The 21,736-nt window shown below is 34.8% G+C and overlaps 1 protein-coding gene and 1 pseudogene across 2 annotated transcripts in view; both read right to left on the bottom strand.

Moving 5' to 3' along the window:
• KDM2A (lysine demethylase 2A) overlaps positions 1-21,736 on the bottom strand; it is a 96,287-nt gene that overhangs the window by 59,184 nt on the left and 15,367 nt on the right. Inside the window, exons 2-3 of one of the 2 annotated variants that reach the window (XM_032489955.1) lie at positions 3,498-3,634; positions 2,598-2,955 (exon numbers count right to left, since the gene is read on the bottom strand). The exons of the other annotated variant lie outside the window; for it this stretch is intronic. Of the exons in view, the coding sequence (XP_032345846.1) occupies positions 2,598-2,606 (9 nt within the window). The 5' untranslated portion in view covers positions 2,607-2,955; positions 3,498-3,634. The remainder of the gene's footprint in view (positions 1-2,597; positions 2,956-3,497; positions 3,635-21,736) is intronic. 2 annotated transcript variants of the gene reach the window in all.
• Positions 1,264-2,346, bottom strand: LOC116666588 (annotated as a pseudogene).

Genomic DNA, 21,736 nt, shown 5'->3' with positions numbered 1-21,736 from the left:
GTAAAAAAATTTTCACGCCTGCTTGCCTGTGTGGCTCTAAATTTCAGAAGGTGCTACCGAAGTAATCATTACATACATTTACAGAGAATTAAACTGTCCTAATCTGAATTATTTGGCATCTATTGCTATGATTCTCTTGCATTGTTGGGATGTAATAAAAGAAACTCTGGTGAAAAGCATGCCAATTATGTTGGAATTTTATATTGCCAACCGAAAAATGGGGAATAACCAAAGAAATTGAAGTGATTTAATAAATTATAATTCATTCTTTACTATACTTGCTTAGGAAGCTTGCTTAGTAGTGGAAGAAAGTTCCTAAGAGAGAGTGAAGAATCAGAACAGAGACCTAAAAAGCTCTTTTCCCACCAACATACTCATAGGGATTCTAAGCCTGTGTTCCAACGCCTTTGTACTAGGACTTACATGTCTTGAGTGCTTACTATAGGCTGAGTTCTAAGACACAATAGAAATAAATAGCATAGAGTTGCTATTTCAAGAAGATCACAATTTGTTTGGAAAACAAAACCCACTTAACTAAGAAAAGTCTAAAGGCATAGGAAAGAGCAGAATGAGAACAAGTACTCAGAGTAGACTTGGACAGTCCAGTTTCATACAGGTGAGTGTTGCTAAGAAATGCTACAGCTAAATATCAGTGTGACTAGATGTTACCACATCTTCTATCATAATAACAGTGAACATATGAATGCTTCCTACGTGCTAAGGACTTTCAAGTCCATTTTTCTAGCTCATTTAATCCTCGCCAACAACCCTATGAAGTAAGATAGTAAAATGTCAATTTTAGTTACGAGGAAAGAAAGAACCAAAAAGGTTAGGTAATGAGCCAGGATTACTTAACAAGTAGCCAAGCCAGGACTCAAACAGAAGTCTAACTATTATTTAAAAAGCCTATATTCTAGTCAAACTCACAGCAGCAGAAAGTGAAATAGCAGTTGCCAGGGACTGAGGGGAAGGGGCAAGTGGGGAGTTGCTGTTCAGTGTGTATAGTTTCAGTCATGCAAAATGAAAAAGTTCTAGAGATCTGTTGTACGTTGTTCTTATAGTTAATAGTACTGTACAAAAAACTTGAGTATAGATCTCATGTTATATATATTTTTTAAACCACAAAAAAGTGTGCAAAAAACAGACAAAAAAATAACATAAAACAAAAAAACAAGCCTACCTTCTTAACCCCTACACGAGAAGTTCTCAAATGTTCTGGTCTCAGGAACCCCTTACACTTTCCAAAAAAAATTTTGTTACATAACATAAATTAACCCATCTGTTATAGGCTAGGAATGTTTCAAATGGTGGCACTTCTACTGGTCCTTCAATTCCTTCAGTTTTCTGATGGCAGACTTTGATGGCAGAAGAGGTGTTGTAGGTCCACCAGCTACTGCTTTCATGCAGGAACCACAGTGCGAGATGCCTGCAGCTCATCTCTTCATCTTGGTTTTGTCACAGAAGGAGCAAGTGTACTTGGCACGCTGGCTGATTTCAATCCTCTTCACCATTTTCTGGAGGGAGGCACCATAACGGGTCCCGCATTTACTGACGATTCTGACCTTCTTGGTGGGTTAGCCATGTCAGCACAAACTAAGTCTAATTAAGCCCAGAGAGCAGGAACCCCTCACACTCTTAAAAATTACTGCAGACCCCAAACAGCTTTTGTATATGTGGGTTATATATGTCAGTCTTATGATTACAAATTAAAGCTGAGGAATTTTCTAAACATTTAACTGTCAAACAAGACAATGTCTTGTATTTACACAAAGGCTCGAGGAAAACTTCAGGATTTCAAAGTAATGATTCACTGGACCACAATGAGGGTACAGAGATTATAGCAGGTATAATCAGAAGTAGCTAGTAAGAGCACATTATGAATACTAAAAACTGAGTTAATCTCTGGAAAAAAAGAGAAAAACACATTTACATCCTACTACCTTACAAAATTTTAGAAAACAAAAGAATACACAAATATACATTGCATTAACCCTGACAGCAATGTCAGCACATCAAGTAATTCTGGAAAATGCCACTGTATTTCTGGAAAAATTTCTACTTATTAAAGAATGAGACAGAAAAGGGCAAATAACATTTTAGTATTACTGTGAAAATAGTTTTGACTTCATAAACCCCTATACATAAAAGAATCCTGGGTATATAACATACTGTGGGAATCACTCTTCCACACCAATCTTCTTTAAACCATGGGTCATAAAAATCAACTCAGGTCATATATGCATGTTTTTAAATGAAAGAATAGAATTAAATGAAATGGACAGTATCAGAAAACAGTATGGGTAAGTATCATTTCCTGAAACTTTCATTACAGTTATATACACCCATGTGTATGAGAGTACTAGTTCCTAACAGAAAACGTATTTCCTACTGCAGCTCAGTCAAAACTGTGAAAAAACTGTACAACATACTAATTTCCCTATTCTACTGTCAAAGCAAAGGCTATATACATATAACCTATAATCTGTATACTGAAAAATGAGAATGTGATAAGCTAGATATTCTCCAACATGAAGGCAATTCAAAGTCTCAGATGCATAAAATGTCTACAAATTGAAGAAAGTCACAGTTCACCTTACCATGATCATGCTGTTGCCATAGCCATCACTAAAGCTTTTCCTACCACCTTCTCTTCCACAGTCAATTCAGGCAAATAGGTGGGCAAGAGAGGTTATCCAAGCTCCATCAGCCACAAATAATGGTGCTCCTTCCTTCCCTCTAAACAGAGCTCTTGCTCATAATCACAGGGTTTACTTCCTAAATGAAGGGCCTGCCTTCACAGCAACCTGGTCAACAATCACTTTGCTGCTTGCTTTATGGTTACTGCTCTCATTATGAATCTATAGATTTCTTGGGTCAAACGGCAGCATTCAGACAATGGTTTAAGTTGTAGATCTTTCTCCATATCCTGGCAAAGGCAGGCCTGCATCTGGCGAACTGCAACAAACGGAAACAGCACATAGTGAAAGGCAGAGCCTGTCTGCACCAACAGCTGAAGCTCCACCCACAGCCTGGGCACAATCCAGGACACCCAGAGATCTCAACAATGGTCTTCCTGAGAGGCCACAAAGACAGGCTCTACTGGAGGCAGTGGATGAAACATAGCATCACTGCCTCTTCCTCTTTACCAGAACTGAACTATAGAATTTTATCTCAGAAAGAGTTTCTCTGTCAGTCCAAACAGACCAACAAGAAGCCTGGTGAAAATTATCAGAGAAAAGGCAGTGACACATGGCTAAGTTCAGTGATGCATTATAATGACATATACTTTTAAAAACTTGTACTAACGTACAAATAACGTAAGATTTATCATTTTAACCATTTTTTAAATGTACAGGTTCAGTGGCATGAAGTACATTCACACTGTTATGCAACCAATACCCCATCCATCTCCAGAAGTTTTACATTATCCCATGTGAAATTCTGTACTTATGGCATGTACTTTTTCAATGATCCTATTTTTTCTGATATCAACATACCGTAAATTGCAAATGCAACCCTCTCCAAGGACAGACGCAATCCTACTACTATCTTCAAAGTTAGAGGGGAAAAGGCAAATTCTGTGAGAGCAGAAATCTTTCTTTTTACTGCTGTCTCCCAAGAATCTAGCACATGCCTGAAAAATATAGATTCAAATATTCATTTGTTACATGACCAAAGTATTACACCCAGAGTACTTACTAATTACAAAGGGAGAAACAGACCTCTACAATGGAAAGATCTGCTGGTTACCACTTTAACCAGTCTTAGGATAACCTAGGACTGTGTACCTTCTGACTTGATAAAATCAATCACCCAGGAAGCATTATTGCCAAAATTTTTAACATTAATCTAATCCTCTAGACCCAATTTCTAGTTTATGAGGAATACAGTTTAGGAAAACAAATACAATGAGGACACAGACAAATCCAGAATGTAGGAGATTTTAAAAGACAATGTCACTCACATGAGTAGAGTCAACTGATCTCTGACAAAGGACAAAGGGCAATTAAATATTTCCATGTGGAATGGACAGTCTTTTCAACAATTTCAGTGTGCTGAAACAATTACACATTCATATACCAAAATATATATATATCTAAACACTGACCTTATACCTTTCACAAAAATTAATTCAAAATGGATCAAAGATCTAAATGTAAAACACAAAACTATAAAACTTCCAGAAGGCAACAGGAGAAAACTGAGGTGACCCTGGATTTGGCAATGAATTTATAGATACGATACTAAAAACACAATCCATGAAAGGAAAATTTGGTATGCTGGGCTTCATTAAAACTAAAAACTTGTTCTGCAAAAGACACTCTTAAGAGAATGAAAAGACAATCAACAGACTAGGAGAAAATTTTCAAAAAAAAAGAGCTGAAAACTTATGTCCACACAAAAATCTGCACAGTGTTTACAGCAGTTTTTTTTCTTTATTTTTTTTTTAATAGACTTTATTTTTTTAGGGCAGTTTCGGGTTCACAGGATTGAGCAGAAAATAGAGTTCACACATAGCACTTCCCACCCACACATATATACTCCCCTACCCTCAACATCCCTCACTAGTGTGCCATATTTGGTACAATTGATGAACCAACATGGACATGTTACTATCAACCAAAGTCCACAGTTTACATTAGGGTTCACCCTTGATGTTACACATTCTATAGATTTTGACAAATGTATAATGATATGTAGCCACCACTATAGTATCACACAGAATAATTTCATTCCCCTAAAAATCCCTTGTGCTCCATCTACTCAATTCCTCCCTCCCGCTCTCTCCCCAAACCCCTGGAAACCATGATCTTTTTATTGTTTCTGTAGATGTGCCTTTTCTAGAATGTCATTTGGTTGGAATCGTACAGTCTGTAGCCCTTTCAGACTGGCTTCTTTCATTTAGTAATACGTCTTTTAAGTTTCTTCCACGTCTTTCATGGCTTGATAGCTCATTTCCTTTTTTTTTTTTTTAACTGCATATACATTTTTTAATTTACATATACGTACTGTTCATTATATCTAAGAACGTTCAGAGCCTTAGCTTTTTAAACTTTCATAGTTATCGAACGAATAAAGCCAACCACAAAATAAGAATTAATTCAAAAAGATACATACACCCTGCTATTAACAGCAACATTATTTATAATTGCCAAGATATGGAAGCATCCTAAGTGCACATCAATAGCTGAAGAGATAATGAAGTTGCAGCATATATACTTATATATGTAATGGAATACAACTCATCCATAAGAAAGAAGGATATTTTGCCATTTGAGGCCCTTCATTCACTTTTTTTTTCACTTCAAAAACCAGAATTTTATAACTGGCATGAACATTTCCATTACATCAAAAACATCAAAATACCCAGAAATAAACTTAACCAAGGAGGTTATCTATACTCCAAAAACTGAAATGACACAAATGGAAAGATTTCTTGTGCTCTTGGATTGGAAGAATCAAAACCATCAAAATGGCCACACTACCCAAAGCAATCCACAGATTAAATGCAACCCCCGTCAAAATACTCACAGCATTCCTCACAGAACTAGAACAAACCAACCCAAAATTTATTCATAATTTTGTTTTATTCATAATTGCCAAAACTTGGAAGAAACCAAGATGTCCTTCAATAGTTGAATGGATAAACAAATGACGATACAGTCATTCAATGGAATATGATTCAGCAATAAAAAGAACTATCAAGAGGGGGAAGGTATAGCTCAAGTGACAGACTGCATACTTAGCATGCATGAAATCCTCGGTTTAATCCCCAGTACCTCCAAGAATAAATACATAAACCTAATTACCTCCCTCCACCCCCCCCCAAAAAAAAAAAAAAAAAAAAAGAACTATCAAGACACAGAGACATGGAAGAAACGTGAATGCATATTACTAAGTGAAAGAAGCCAGCCTGAAAAGGTTATAACACTATATTTGGATTCCAACTATATGACATTCTAGAAAAGGCAAAACTATAGACAATAAAAATATCAGCAGCTCTGGTGTGAGAGGGAGGAGGAGGGGGATAAATAAGTGAAGCACAGTAGATTTTAGGGCAGTGAAACTATTCTGCATGATACTGTAATGGCAGACACATGATATTATACATCTGTAAAAACCCACAGAACTATAAACACAGAGAGTGAACCCTAATATAAACTATGTTGTGTCTGTGTAGGTTCATCAACTTAAACAAATGTATCACACTAATGCAAAATGTTAGTAACAGAGGAACTAGCAGGGAGAGAGGGGTTACATGGGAACTCTCTGTACTTTCTGCTCAATTCTTCTGCAAATCTAAAACTGCTTTAAAAATAAACTCTTATTAGTTAAAAAAAAAAAAGTCTATGTCACACACACACACAAAAGGATAGGGGGATTGTAACTTTTACTGTAAAGGGCCAGAGAGTAAATATTTTAGGCTTTGTGGGACATAAGGTCTCTATCACAACTATTCAACTCCACCACTATAGCGTGAAAACAGCCATGAACAACACAAATGCATAAGCATGGCTTTGTTTACAGACACTGAAATTTGAATTTCATACAGTTTTTGTGTATCATAAAAAACTATTCTTCTTTTGATTTTTTTCAATCTTTAAAAATGTAAAAACCAAATGACTGGAAAACAAGTATTTAAACAAATACTTACACACAAAGGCTCATCAAAACAGCCAAAAGGTGGAAACAATCCAGATGTACATCAGTGGGTAAAACAAAATGTGGTGTATAACCGTATCAATGAGATTATTCAGCAATAAAAAAGAATGGAGGGGAGGGTATAGCTTAGTGGTAGAGTGTGGGCTTAGCATGCAGGAGGTCCTAGGTTCAATTCCCAGTACCTCCATTAAAAATGAATGAATGAATGAATGAATGAATAAACCTGATAACCTCCCCCCCAAAATAAAAGTTAGCAAAAAATAAAAAATTAAAATTAAAAAAACATTTTTAAAAGGATGAAATATTGAAACAGGCTATAATGTGAATGAACCTCAAAAACACACTAAGTGGAAGGAGTCTGGCACAAAAGGTCACATATTATATGATTTCTTCTATATGAAACATCCAGAATAGGTTAATCTAAAGAAAAAGGAAATCAACTAGTGCTTAGCAGGAGCTGAAAGAAGGAGCTAACAGGGAGACTTTAATGGTAGGGTTTCCTTTTTGGGTGTTAAAATGTCCTGGAACTAGTACACAACATATTGAATGTACTAAATGTCAATGCACTGTAAACTTATTAAAATGGTTAATTTTATGTTATGTGAATTTTACCTTACTTTAAAAACATGTAAAAACTATTCTTATCTAGCGGTCTGCACAAAAACAGGCGGCTAGCCAAATTTGACACATGAGTTGTAGTACATGAACTTTTATTCTAGACTAAAAGAGACTAAAGAATCATAATTAAATGCAATGCATGAACCTGAATTGAATCCCGGATTTTAAAAAGAAAAGCTATTGAGGACATATGGGGAAATGTGATTACTAGATATCACGGAATTACTGTAACTGTCTTAGGTATGACAAAAGATTTGTAATAAGGTCATGTTCTTATTCTTAAGAAGGACATGCTAAAATTTTTTAGGGGTACTATGTCATGATGTGCAAATTACTTTCAAATAATTCAGCCTCAAAAAAATATATACAAAAATAACATGACCATTTTTTAAAAACTGAGGACTCTAGGTGAAGGATATACAGATGTTCATTATACTACTCTCAACTTTTCTGTATTAGTTTTTTCAAAATAAAAGTTTGGGGGTAAGTGTATTTTGTGAAGGAAGAAAACTGCATCTAGACAGCTGAATATAAAGGTTGACAACATCTTAAGCCTAATGTCCTGAATTACTTGGGAGTAAGGACTTCTGAGAACTGGGTTGAGGCCTATACTGGTTCCAGGATCCTCTTCTGGGACAGAAAAGTATTGCGTTTTCAACAACAGGCTTAATTAGGTAGGAAGATTGGTAGGACTCATTCCTTGTGGACACGGGTATAAGAGGCACCATGAGCACTTCAAGAGGAATTCCTGTGAAATAACACACCATACACACAGGCATGCACATAATACACACTCACACAATTTGGCATCACAATTCTGACTGACTTATACAATTACATTTTAAATGTTTTTCCCCACAAAGGGAGAAAAATTTGATTATAAAAGTTAAATGATGCACCCCAATGTTCACAGCAGCACTATCTACAATAGCCAAGACATGGAAACCACCTAAATGTTCATGGACAGATGACTGGATAAAGAAGATGTGGTATATACATACAATAGAATATTACTCAGTCATAAAAAAGAATGAAACAATGCCATTTGCAGCAACATGCATGGACCTATAGATTATCATATTGAATGAAGTCAGAGAAAGACAAATATCATATGATATCACTTATATGTGGAATCTGAAAAAAAAAATGGCACAAATTCGATTTACAAACCAGAAACAGACTCACAGACGTAGAAAACAAACTACAGTTATCAAAGGGGAAAGGGTGGGGAGGGATAAATTAGGAGTTGGGGATTAACAAGACACATATGACTATATATAAAATCGATAAACAACAAGGACCTACTGCATAGCACCAAGGACTATATTCAATTTCTTATAAAAACATATAATGGAAAAGAATTTGAAAAGAAAAAAAATGTATATATGTATGTATATGTATAACTGAATCGCTCTGCTGTATACCTGAAACTAACACTGTAAATCGACTACACTTCAATAAAAAAAATTTTTTTCTAAGTTAAATGATGGCTTAAATATTCTTACTGAACTAAAACTGCTCAATGTCTATGGAATGACCTATATGAAATTCTATAGCAAGGAAAAAAAAGTACTTAACCTTGGTGTAGGTTGTTTTAGATCAGCGAAGTCCAAAAGAAAGATAATGTGAGCCACATATGTAATTTTTTTCCTAATGGCCATATTTTAAGGTGAAATCAATTTTAATATTTTATCTAATCCAATAAATAATTTCATATGTAATCAATAATAGCATTACAGTATGTTATCATTATAAAAACATACATTTTACATTTTTTCATATTAACTCTTCAAGATTCAGTCTGTATTTTACACTCAGATCTCAAATTATACTAGCCACATTTCATGTGCTCAATAGCCACACGTGGATAGTGGCTTACTATACTGAACAGAACAATCTAGTTCTTGGAAGAAGCAACAGAAGCAAAGCTTAGAAAATGAGCTACCAAGAAAGGGGTTTAATTTAAAGGAATCTCCCAAGTCAACATATGCTGGAATTGTTCTATGTTTTCATATGATAATCAGTCAAACAACCATTTACCAAGGTACAATTTACAAACTAAACTAAATCCTGCTCTGGTAGCCTCCATGATATCCTCTAAGCAAAGGAGGTGATTTTCACATCTTTATTCTCAGCAAGGGAGGCTTAACTATACACCCTCCAAACACACATTGGGTTTAGGAGTTCTGCTCTTTGGCTTTCATCACTAGGTTAGGTCTGAAGACTAGGATGGAAAAAGAGGAGTTGAATCTTTTGCTCTACTCTCCCACAATGGTTAGAATTAGTACCATTTTACCTTGGCATTTGTCTTTGTCTACTAACCCCCTCCCCATAGTTTCATCCAACTGACCCCTAATTTCCCATGGAAGAGAGATTACATCAAATCCATGTTCTCTGTTAGATTCCTGCTCCCAAAGTAATTGGCCTCTTCCTCTTGACATTCCCTTAAAAAGAAAATTCTATCAGAAAAAAGTGGTTTTAGGAGAACAACTAACATCACTTCAAGATCAACCTCCTTCCATAAGTGGCCTGGAGTTCATTTCCTGATGTGTATATATTACAGAAAACAAACAAAAAAACACATCACAGGTAGCTATAAAAATAATTGAAATATATTTGAGGATCAATGATATGCAAATAGTAGTTTCAATTACTGTTTCTTACTATCCTCCCCCAAATGCCTCCCTTGCCCCGTAAGGATAGTAGCAAAATTTTCACATTTTTGAGAAAAGGAAACCATTTTTTAACTTGTCAGACTAACAAACAGTATCTTTGACCTCCCATTGTAGAAATTTAAGTAAATTGAGACAGTGAATTTCATAGGTTCTGATATTTTATTGGCCAAAAAAACAAATGTATATTTTTGAGCCAAATGGCTAAATTTCTTATTTCTTTCAGCTTCTTCCCTTTGAATAAACCTTTCTAGAGTTATAAAGAATTCTATGATTTGGCCCAAGATCTGACACTACATTAAAAAATTGTTGAATTTTGCTATCCTTTGGTTACTGAGCCTATAAAATACAGATTCTAATAACCAGTAACTGTAATATTTACAAAGTTACTGAATCATTATCTTTTTATACTTGATCTGTGAAGTAAAAAGTGTGTGTGTGTGTGTGTGTGTAAAGGCAAAGAAGAAGACATGGAAGGATATATAAAGTGATAAAATAGTTACTTTTGGGGAAGGGAGCAAGATTGGAGCGGTTAAGGGGCTCTTTAGCCTTACCTGTATTTTAATTTTATACAATAATGCATTCCTATTGTATCTGTATAATTAAAAACCAGTCAGATTTGAAATATGTAGAACTGGTTGGTTATACATTTTACTAAGTTCTGAAAATTATAACAGATACCACTTATCGAAAGCAAAGCAGTCTATATTCATTATCCCATTAAATCCTGAAACAAGGCAGGTATCATCACCACCCCCAATTTAGAAATGAATAAAATTAGATTCAGAGAGGTTTAAAAGTGCCTTGTTTATTAAGGTCATAAAAATGCTGGGACCTAGAAGGGACTCCAAAATCATACTAAAGCAAACCCACAGGGAATTTGACAGATTGGTTACAGCCCTGCTGCTAAAGGAATATTCAGTTAATTCTGGAGAAAAAGAGAAAAACTTTTTAACTTTTACCATTGTTAAAGAGCTCCAGAAAAAAAATTTTTTGCTTATTTACCTGCCAGCCTCAGTAAAGGAAGCAGTAAGAACATTTTGGGGCTATTTCTTGACCGGCTTATTAACTACGCTGAACATGGTTGTGGCGTCCCAAACCCACTGAAAGCTTAGAGATTGAAGCAGAATTGTAGTGCCAAGTCATGTACCACCAGCCCATACCTCGGCTCTTTTGGTTAATTCTAAGAAAAAGTACAGTCAATAATTTCAGCTGGATTGTACTTTAGGGTGTGGATTATTTGTTTGTGATAAAGGAAAACCCTATGATTTGAGTTTTACCTACCAAAAATCCCCATATTTTTCTTGAAAGATAGTGACAGTAACAAGTACTTGTACCAACTGTAAGTGATCTAGTAAAAACTATGTTAATTAATTGATACGTGTGTACTGAGTCGATCTACATTACCACTAGAAGATTAGCTGTAAGTCTTGCTACAAGAATCTCTAACGTAAGGGAACTTTGCAGTCTCTCTGAGGCCCTTGATTCTTGAACTTCTCTTTCCTTCTCACTCTAGTAAGGTTTAGCTAGGTTCACCAACTCTTGAAATCCAGTGAAAGGCATCCCTTTCAACCTGACCTTTCCCAGGACAGCATAAGAGATGCGGTTAAGCCTAGATGAAACACAAACAAGACTTATTTCTACTCTCATCTTCCAAATCTTCCATAACAGTATTGTTTTTAAGTTGATTATACTCTGGACTTATATGGCAGACACTTTCATAAATCTTAGTTCTGTTTCAACTTCCAACTTGCATGGGTTATTTATATCTAGTTCAGAAAATCTTTACTGCTAGTGCTACAAATTAACTTTAGTCCTGGGCCAGGTTCTGAGGGAGTTTCAAACATATTAACATAATCCCAGACAAAATCAGAAAGCCATTTACCTTTGAAAACTTTTATGAAACACTTTTATACTGCAATTAAGGAACGAAAAGATAAAACTCACTAAAATGGGGGGGGGGAGCATGGCATTATAGTTTATAACCAATATTTTAAAATTTATTTTATTTATTTATTTTATTGAGTTATAGTCAGTTTACAATGTTGTGTCAATTTCTGGTGTACAGCACAATTTTTCAGCCATACATGAATATACATACATTCATTTCCTTGTTTTTTCACCGTGAGCTACTACAAGATCTTGAATATATTTCCCTGTGCTATACAGTATAAACTTGTTTATTCTATATATAACCAATATTAAACTAAAAAGTTTTCTACAGCAAAAAATGAGAATAAATGGCTGTTTTCCATCCATCATTTCAACACTGCTCATTCTGTATTCACTGGCTTTGGTTTATATTACACATGCTGTTTCAAGTTCCTTTCCTAAACTCTATTTCCAGTTCTATCACATTTCCTTACAAACGATGACCTCATAACTTTATAAAGAACACCAAAACCTTTTTAAAAGCTAGCAATTATAGTTTTTCTTCCCCACAATGTTGGGCCAACCCCTGCCTCTTTCATCCTACCCCCCGTTATCAAGGTACCTTCTCACCCTCTCACTGGGCCTCAGTAAATTCACTCAGATTTCAAGACAACTAAGTTCTAAAACATGCCTTTCACCCTTTACTTTGTAAAATTACTTCTCTGGCTCCCTGCCCTCACCAGTTTAAGATCCACCATTTCCAGAGAAGCCATTATTTAATCCTGATAAATACCTGTCATCACAATCCACCCAATTCTAACTACTTACAACCATAAAATAACTCTTCTCTTTTCTTTGCCACTACATCTAGATAAACCAAGCAGATCTTAATTTTCTCTTCTGAAAGTTTCTGCAACTGAGTGCTGTATCTGCTTACTGATGTCAATTTAAAAAGAAAACTCAGAAAGGTTTAACAGGCCAAAAGTGTGTTGTGCTATGTTCCACTAGATTACAACAATTAGAACAATGACTTTGACATACCTTCACAGAGTATACAGCTCTAAAATAATTTAGGAATTACGAAGTTATAAAAGAATAAAAGCTCAATGGTGCCTTTGGACTTTTCTTTTGAGATCAACTATTATCTTATACAATTAAAAAATACATTATTTTCTGAATTTTTAGTAATAAATTTTTAAAGACAAAAGTATATCACAGCAAGGACAATAAATGGGTGATTAGTGAAAAGTTGTTGGGAGAATCGCAAAGGACCACCCCAAGAATTATTCTCTAATTACAAAGGAAAAAAATACATTTTTTCAGGAAAGATCTGACAGTCACACCTGTAACAAAGTCAGCATCACCAACAGTGAGACAACCTGAACTGTCTCCTGGTATGATGCAATAAATTACTGGCAGTGACCAATGTAGTATTTTTGCCAAGGAGTTTAACCTGAACCTAATCACCTGAAGTTCTATAAACTTAAAATATATCTAAAATGCTTTCTGAAGTTTTAGTCTCAGTTTACCTACTATCAAAGGGCCTCTGGACAGACCCCACCACCAACCACACTGAGAAATGGGGTAGTAGAATGAGTATGGATTTGGGGCCAGACAGACCTAAGTTTAAACCCTAGATCTGCTACTTACTAAACTTACGTAAGCCCTGAGTCTCAGTTTCCTCATCTATAAAATAAGGTTGTATCAAATACTACCAATTTCGGAGATTATTATAAGGATCAAATGACATATCTAATACTTGTAAAATATCTATCACCTGGTATGTTAGAGCTATTTAATATGGCTGCCCTATTATACCACATATTTGTTCTCTATAATGTGTAATGATTAACAAAGAACTTTTATATACATATAGTGTCTCATCAGTTGATCCTATTAATCATAGCTATAAGGCACTAAAAATGAAAAAATGACATAAATCTTCCTGCAAGGAGTCAATTTTTTAATGTTACAAAAATTAAAGAATTTGTACTCATTCACACATACTTTTTACCAGTAGTACTTGTGTATGGTCCCCTATGCACAAATTTCAGTAACCACAGTTTAGTTAAACAATATCAGTCCTCCAACAAGTATCAAGTATCAGTTACCATGGTATATGAACTGAACTGTGAGTAGCTGCATAAAGTACGAACTTTACTGCTAGTTCTTCAGTCCAGAAATCACCAAATGATAGATGAACATCCTGACCAGGACCAATCACATTACTTCTTTCAAAGTCTGTTGGTGATGAGTCACTGGGCATGTTACTCAGTTCACACACAAACAGCACAATGTGTAGCTGTGTTGCCTCCTAGTCTCAAGTAATAAACCCACATGACATTTTACAAAAATGTATGATCAAAAGAGGGATCTGGCCTGCAGAGATGAAAATGAAGCAGAGATAAAAAGTGGTAATACTGGAAGTAAAATCTGAACAGAAAATAGAGTTACATGCATCAGAGGAACTCAGTACAGCCAAATCTATCAACATACATAAGGAGCGTGATGATGAAAAGGATGAGGATGTATGTCCCAGAGGAAGTGACACCAGCAAAAAACTTAAACGAACTCTCAACGATATTTCATGACACTGAGAACTCTCAATGTTATTTTATAACGTTGAAAGTGCAAAAGATAAAATATGCCAGAAGCCAAGGCATCCAAAAGACATTTGCTCTTTAAGTTATATGACAAGATGCAGGCAAACACTGCCCAAACTACTCTTGATAGGTTTTTAAGAAAGAAATAAAACACTTTAATATTCAGTGCTTCTAATGCTTTAAATTGTAAGTGTACCAAATAAATATCAGTTTTACTATTTTTTCATTTCCTCATACACTTACAACCAATGAAATAGTTTTCAGTATTCTGACAGAAATTTTAAATGTCACATCATAATCTGTCCCAATGATCAATCATCTTTCATAGTTTCAATATGCATGATCATTTTTACACTCCCACACTACCATGCAAAGTGGGGATTACCTGTATGCGTATGCAATATATGAGTGTGTGTGTGTGTGTGTGTGTACAGGTATGCATTTTTTTTCCCACTTACTTTCAAGCCATCTGAGAGTAAGCTGCACATTTGATGGCTCTTTACTCCTAAATACTTAAGTGTGTGGGGAGGGGATAGCTCAGTGGTAGAATGCATGCCTAACATGCGCAAGGTTCTGGGTTCAATCCTCAGTACCATCATTAAAACAAACAAACCTAATTACCTACCTCCCCCAAAAAAACCCCAAAACAAATATTTAAGTGTGTATTTCCTAAGAATAAGGATTTTTTTTTCACCTAACTACAGAACAGTTGTCTGTAAATTCTATCAGTAAGTTCTGTAAGTTACTTTTTAATAACCTATCTATTCTTCAGGAATGAAGGATGGACTCGGTGCCTGCTGTTCAAAGTCAAAGGCAGCAGCTATGAAATGTATGTATGTTTGTTTTTCAGATGTAATATTTTTCAAGCAATTATATAGTTTAACTCTAAAGTTTAAGACTATCAATAGTAAAAGTAAATGGATAAAGAAAACTTTCTAAAGCCAGTCAAATATTCAGTTCAATAATTTTTAATACTCCCTAGGTATATATGGAATAAAAACAAATAAATTTTTATAATCCTCACTTTAAAATGTTATAATCCTTTCAGGAATTCAGCAATCACAAGTGGAATATCATGATGCTACACAAAAATGCTAAATTAAATACACTATAGGGTTCAAGCATAAAGTATTAAAACAATCTGTCACAAGTAGATAGGGAGAAAATTATATTCAACCAAATTCATTATGTTTTTTATCATCTACCATGTGCCAGACATTGTCAATATTCTGGTAAGTAAGACTATAATGGTTCCTGCTCTCAGAGTCCAGAGAGAGTAAGTAGAAAGACAATCAGGGCATCATTTGTTATGACAGCAGGAAAACCTAATGTTAAAGAAATAGGGAGAAGAGGCACCTTATCTAGCTGGAAAGGAAGGAGAGGACACAGAACTTCAGCTGAGTACAGTATCATATTCAGGTAACAGGAAAAGAGAAAGGGAAAATGTGGTGTAATGGAAAGAAATTCAACCTGAAGTAAAAAGACCTGGTTTCCAAGCTTTGTTCTACCACTTATTAGTTGTATAACTTTAGGACAAGTCATTTTACCTCTCTGGGTCTCTATTTCATCATGAGCAAAATGGAAACACAATCATATTCCCCCTCAAAGGGTTATCTCAAATGTAAAATTTTTAAAAGCATATAACAGACCATGAAAGAAAAAACAATTTTAAAAATTCTGCTCATCAAAATATACCATTAAGAAAATAAAGTGACAAGTCACAGACTGAAAAAATGTATTTGCAGCATGTAAGTCTAATAAGGAATTTGTATCCAAATATATAAATAACTATAAATCAACAATTAAATGATGAACAAACCAACAAAAAAGGCAAAAGACTTGAACAGGCACTTCATCAAAGAAGATATACAAATGGTCAATAAGCACATGCAAAGCTGCTCAACATTATTAGTTATCAGAAAACTATGGATTATAATCATGAGATACTATTTCACACTCACTAGAATGGCTAATGTCAAAAACCAAATATTGAGAGCAAGTGCAGCTCTCAAACATCGCTGGTAGGAGTATAAAATGGAATAACATTTTAAAGTTTGGCAATCTTTTTATAAAGTTGCACATACATTTACCATATGACCCAGCAACTATTCCTCTGTATTTTCTTAAGAAAAATGAAAACATGTCCATATCAAGACTTGTACAAGGGGGGAGGATGTAGCTCAGTAGCAGAGTGCGTGCTTAGCATGCACAAGGTCCTGGGTTCAATTCCTCAGTATCTCCTTTAAAATAAATAAATAAAAACCTGGGAGGGAGGGAGGGTATAACGCAAGTGCATGCTTAGCATGTACAAGGTCCTAGGTTCAACCTCCAGTACCTCCTCTAAAAATAAATGAACCTAACTCCCTTCCCTGCCAAAATAAAAATAATAAATAAAATATTTTTAAAAACCTACTTTCCCCACAAAAATTTTAAAAATAAATAAATAAAATAAATGTTTAAAAAAGATTTGTACAAGAATATTTATCACAGCCTTATTTTTAATAGCCAAAAACTGAAAATCACCTAAGTGTCTGTCAAAAGGAGAATAAACAAAATATGGCATATAAAATGGAATATATTCAGCAATAAAAAGGAACGAACTACAGAAACTCATCGACAAATCTCAAAAACACAATGTTAAGTGAAAGAAGCCCCTTACAGAAAAGCACATGCTGTGATTCCATATTTATGAGAACAGGGAAACTTAGTCTATGGTGGTAGAAGTCAGATACAGGAATGGAAGATGACACTAAATGCAAAGGGGCACAAGGGTACCTCCCATGACTTCGGATCCATATCAACCATACACAACATGTGGATGAACCTTGCCTGACTCGTGACTCGAACAAACCAATCATTAAAAAAAAAATGAAAACAAAAAAACCTGATTAGGGAAATGTGAACAATGATGATATTAAGAAACTGTTCATTTACTGTGATACTAGTAATGCCATTTACGCTTTTAAAAAGTCTCTATAGTACAGAGCAACATGATAAATTGCAAAATGTTGGGTAAAACAAGCCAGACACAAAATATACACTGTATTATTTCACTTTTAAAAGTTTCAAAATCAACTAAAACTAAATTATAGCATGAAAAGTCTCCATTAAGGAAGAAAACCAGAACTAGTTATCGGAAGGGTGAGGAGCTACTGATGTGGCAATTCCAAACCTTGATTAAGTGGTGGTTATAAGGGTATTCATCTTGTTAACATTCAATGAACTATAAATTTTTGTTTTATGTTCTTTTCTGTGTATGCTTTGTACTTCACAAATACTCAGTTTTACTAAAAACTTAGATATACATGATTGAAGTATGTACAGATGAAATAAAGAATCTGGGATTTAATCAAAAATAACCGAGAAGGACTAGAGGACACAGATGAAAGAGTTCCACGTGTTGATAATCGTTCCAGCTGGTGATGAGTACAGGTGAATTCATTACACTACTGTTCATTCTGTGTATGTTTAAAATTTTCCAGTTAAGTTTTTTAATGTGCATAATCTTAATTACTGTACTTCTAGGAATGATAAGGATATACTCAGAAACATAGAAAAAATAGATAACTGAGTTCACTGCATTTTTATTTTTAATATCCCCCACAAAAGCAGATACAACCTAATGTTCAGTAACAAAGAAATAGGCAAATCAACTATAGGAAATCACAGCACTTTTTACAAGAGTTTTTAGTGACTGGAAAATGACTGTGATAAATTTAGAAAGCAAGATATAAAATGATATCAAGCATTATATATCAGGATATATAATATTATTATCAGCTACATAAAAATACTTTCATGCATGGGGGAAAAAACTGGAAGGAGATATGCTAAAATGGTAATGATGGTTAAATTTGGGATTATGAGTGATTTTCTTGTATTTTTCACAATTGGCATGTGTAACTTTTGTCACTAGAAAGGGTAAAATCCTTTAAACTTCTTCCTCATTCACTCACCCAAAATATCGATTATATCAAAGTTGAGTGAAGAAAGCAGAAACACTAATAAATTGTGGAAGAGACATCAGTATTACATTCCAAAAGACTGATCAGTATGGGAAAACGTAAACAAAATTTTACCCATGGGAAAATCCTATTTGAACTTTTCTCAAGTCCTTTGTATTATCCCTGTATTTAATTACAAATTCAATAGGAGTCTTTTTAATATCAAATTATTACCATAATACAACTAACCAATAAACTATTTTTAGGATTTAATAGCATATAAAAAAGCATTATACCCAAAAGAACTTCTTTTCGGAAACCCAACAGGGCCTATTTCACATGTAAACCAGTGTGCCTAGTTTAAAGTCCTATGGCAATGAACCTGTCAGGTGCTTGTGAAATGAACAGACAGGGTTTTTGTTTTTTTTCAGACAGGTTTGAATTCAAGTGGGTATGTGTCAGCTTGCCATTCTATTCTCATTAGAGTTTTAGCAGAAGCTAATGAATTTAATTAACAAAGGTGGTCATACATAAGTCATTCAAATGATTATTACAACAGAGTAAGATTGAGAAATTTTAACGAATAGTTTTCTGATAGGTTTTAAAACTAATTCTCTTATCAAATTATGGAGATGTAGCCAGGTGACTGGAAAACTCTCAATCCATAAAACATGAGAGAGAAGACTGTTCTTACACAGGAAAGGCTGAGAGGACAACAGATGTAAGGCTGAGAGGCCAAGAGATGTGATGCCTTCCCACATTAAAACTACAACCACCACCCACTTGACACTTGGCCATGGCACTAGAAATTTCTATTAAAGTAAAATACCTTGGCTCATGGCTGGTAGCTGAGAGTTCCTCACAGTTCCAACTTGACTTAGGATAGCAAAGTATCAACAGGGGCTTTCTCAAATGTGCTGTTAGAATGGCTACATGGATTTCATGAAGGGAGAAACTCAAGAAACATATTTATTAGAACTATAAAAGCTTTTAACAAGGTTTCTCTACAGAATTTTTAAAATACAGAATCCAAAAGGATTTTGTATCACACAAGAACTGGTAAAAAAAAATTTGTTGTAAATAAGGAACAGAAGTAAATGGATGTTTCCAGATGTTTATGTCTCCTACAACATAAGGAACAGTTCCTAATATTTTCATAACTAAAGAAGACAACATGGAGTAACATTCCCAACAGGGAGGAAAGAATGGAAAAAGAGCTTAGAAACTCAATGAATATTATACTATTAGCCTTTGACTTGGGCAAGCATGAAGTAAAAGGCCTAGAGAAAAACTAAGCAATCCTTGTAAGTAATTAAAATACAATGGTTTCTGAACTAGTTTTACCTAATAAAAAGTCGTCCAAATCTATACTGATACATGACATTAGCCCAGAATCTCTGGTAGGGTTCTTCATAAAGTAGACTCAATAAATAATTGCCAACTTAAATACATTACTATATGCATAAGATTAATACAAATAAATCAAAATTATATTCTTACCTTTGTGTAAAACCATGGTATTCTCTCAATTAGTGACATCACCCATCAACAAGGAAGGCAAGCCAAGAACTCAAGAGACATCTTCCTCTCTAAGAGCATCTAACAGGATTACCAAGTCCCATCGACTCTGTTCCAGAATACCTTGATTCAGTCTCTTCTCCATCTCCATTCTTGGTACCAAGGCTTTAGTTATTATTTTGTTCTAAACTATTATAATAAATTCTTATTTCTTTACCTCTGCAATTCTTCCTTCTAATCTATCCTCCACAACACCCGCCTAGGGCAGTCTTTCTAAAACAGATACTATCAAATCTCCCTCATGTTAATAGTTCCTATAATGTCTCCTCACTACATATTGCATAAGGTACAAACAACTTGACACAATTCAGACTCTTCAAATCTCAGATCCCCTCCTGTTCATACATTCTAGCAACACTGAACTACTAGCAATGCTGTTTTGAGCCTGTAGTGCTATTTCATATTTCTTTGCCTTTAGGCAAGCTGGTTCCTCTGCTTGGAACTTCCTTCCTTGCCCTCTGACCCCTTAGACAATGCTCCAATATCCAACTTAGTAAGTCGTTACCTCCTCTCTGAAGACTGACTTTTCTTCAGTTATACCCTCCTTTCTCTTGCCTCTGCCCTTTTACTTCCTAAATGTCATTTATCACAAAATAGCAATAATTACCCATTTATATGGCTCTTACCAGACTATGAGGACAGAGTACACGATTTTCATTTCTGTATACCCAGCATGTGTATTAAACATCAATGGTACACCAATGTTTGTTGAATAAATTAATAATAGAGCAAAAGACCAAAAAGAACAAAACTTCTGAACCTACAATAATTCTTACAGTTTTTGGTAACCACACTAAGAAATAGTTAATAGGTAGAAAAGATTTGGAAAAAAGCAATAACAGTAATTAAAGGGAAAAAAAGGAACTTCCATGTAAGGAAAGATGCAAGAAAATAATAGCCTTCTTCAATTTAGAAAGTATAAAATGAGTGATAACCAAAGGTACAAGAGGTAAGTGGAACAAACATGATACCGTTTATTAAATCCTGGTGGCAATCAACCAAGTATCTTAAAAGGAATTCTTTTTATGAACTCTTCCAAAAGGTTCCTTTTATTTAACAGAGAATAAATTTAAATCCGAGGTAGTAAGCCCAAACAACAATGGTGGTTGTGCGCCACATAAAAAAACACTTAATACACGGTCAAGCACAAAATATGTATCTGAGATATACTATTATGGTTTCCAACAGTAAAGTGTGCAACTCCCTCTGCAGGAAGTAAATGAATACCAACAATAATCAGCATTTTTCAGTCAACAACAAACACTCACTTCAGGTAACACGGAAGCAAACATCCACTGCTAAGAAAGCTCTCCGGTATAAGAGGTTAATATAGTTGTCACTTAGCATCCACAAGGGATTCGTTCCTGGAACCTCATCCTTAACCTTACCCCAGCAGATACCAAAATCCACAGATGCCCAAGTCCCTCACACAGAATGCTGTAGTATTCATATATAACCTATACACATCCTCCTGTATACTTTAAACCATCACTAGATTACTTACAATATCTAATACAATGTAAATGCTATATAAATTATCATGAATACAAAGTAAATACTATGTAAATACTTGCCAGCATGGCAAACTCAAGTTTTGCTTTTTGGAACTTTCTGGAATTTCCCCCCCAATATTTTCAATCCACATTTGGCTTAATACATAGATACAGAATCAGCGGGGACACAGCAGGCTGACTGTACACATATCTGCTACTGCAAAAAAAAAAAAAAAAAAAGGCAACCTCCATGTTTTGATACTTCTTATACTGCCACACCACTCACTCAAGTC

Source organism: Camelus ferus, chromosome 10 (genome assembly GCF_009834535.1).
Source record: "Camelus ferus isolate YT-003-E chromosome 10, BCGSAC_Cfer_1.0, whole genome shotgun sequence".
Lineage (NCBI taxonomy): Eukaryota > Metazoa > Chordata > Mammalia > Artiodactyla > Camelidae > Camelus > Camelus ferus.
Note: the sequence above shows the minus strand (reverse complement) of the source record. Positions and strands in the feature narration are given on the sequence as shown.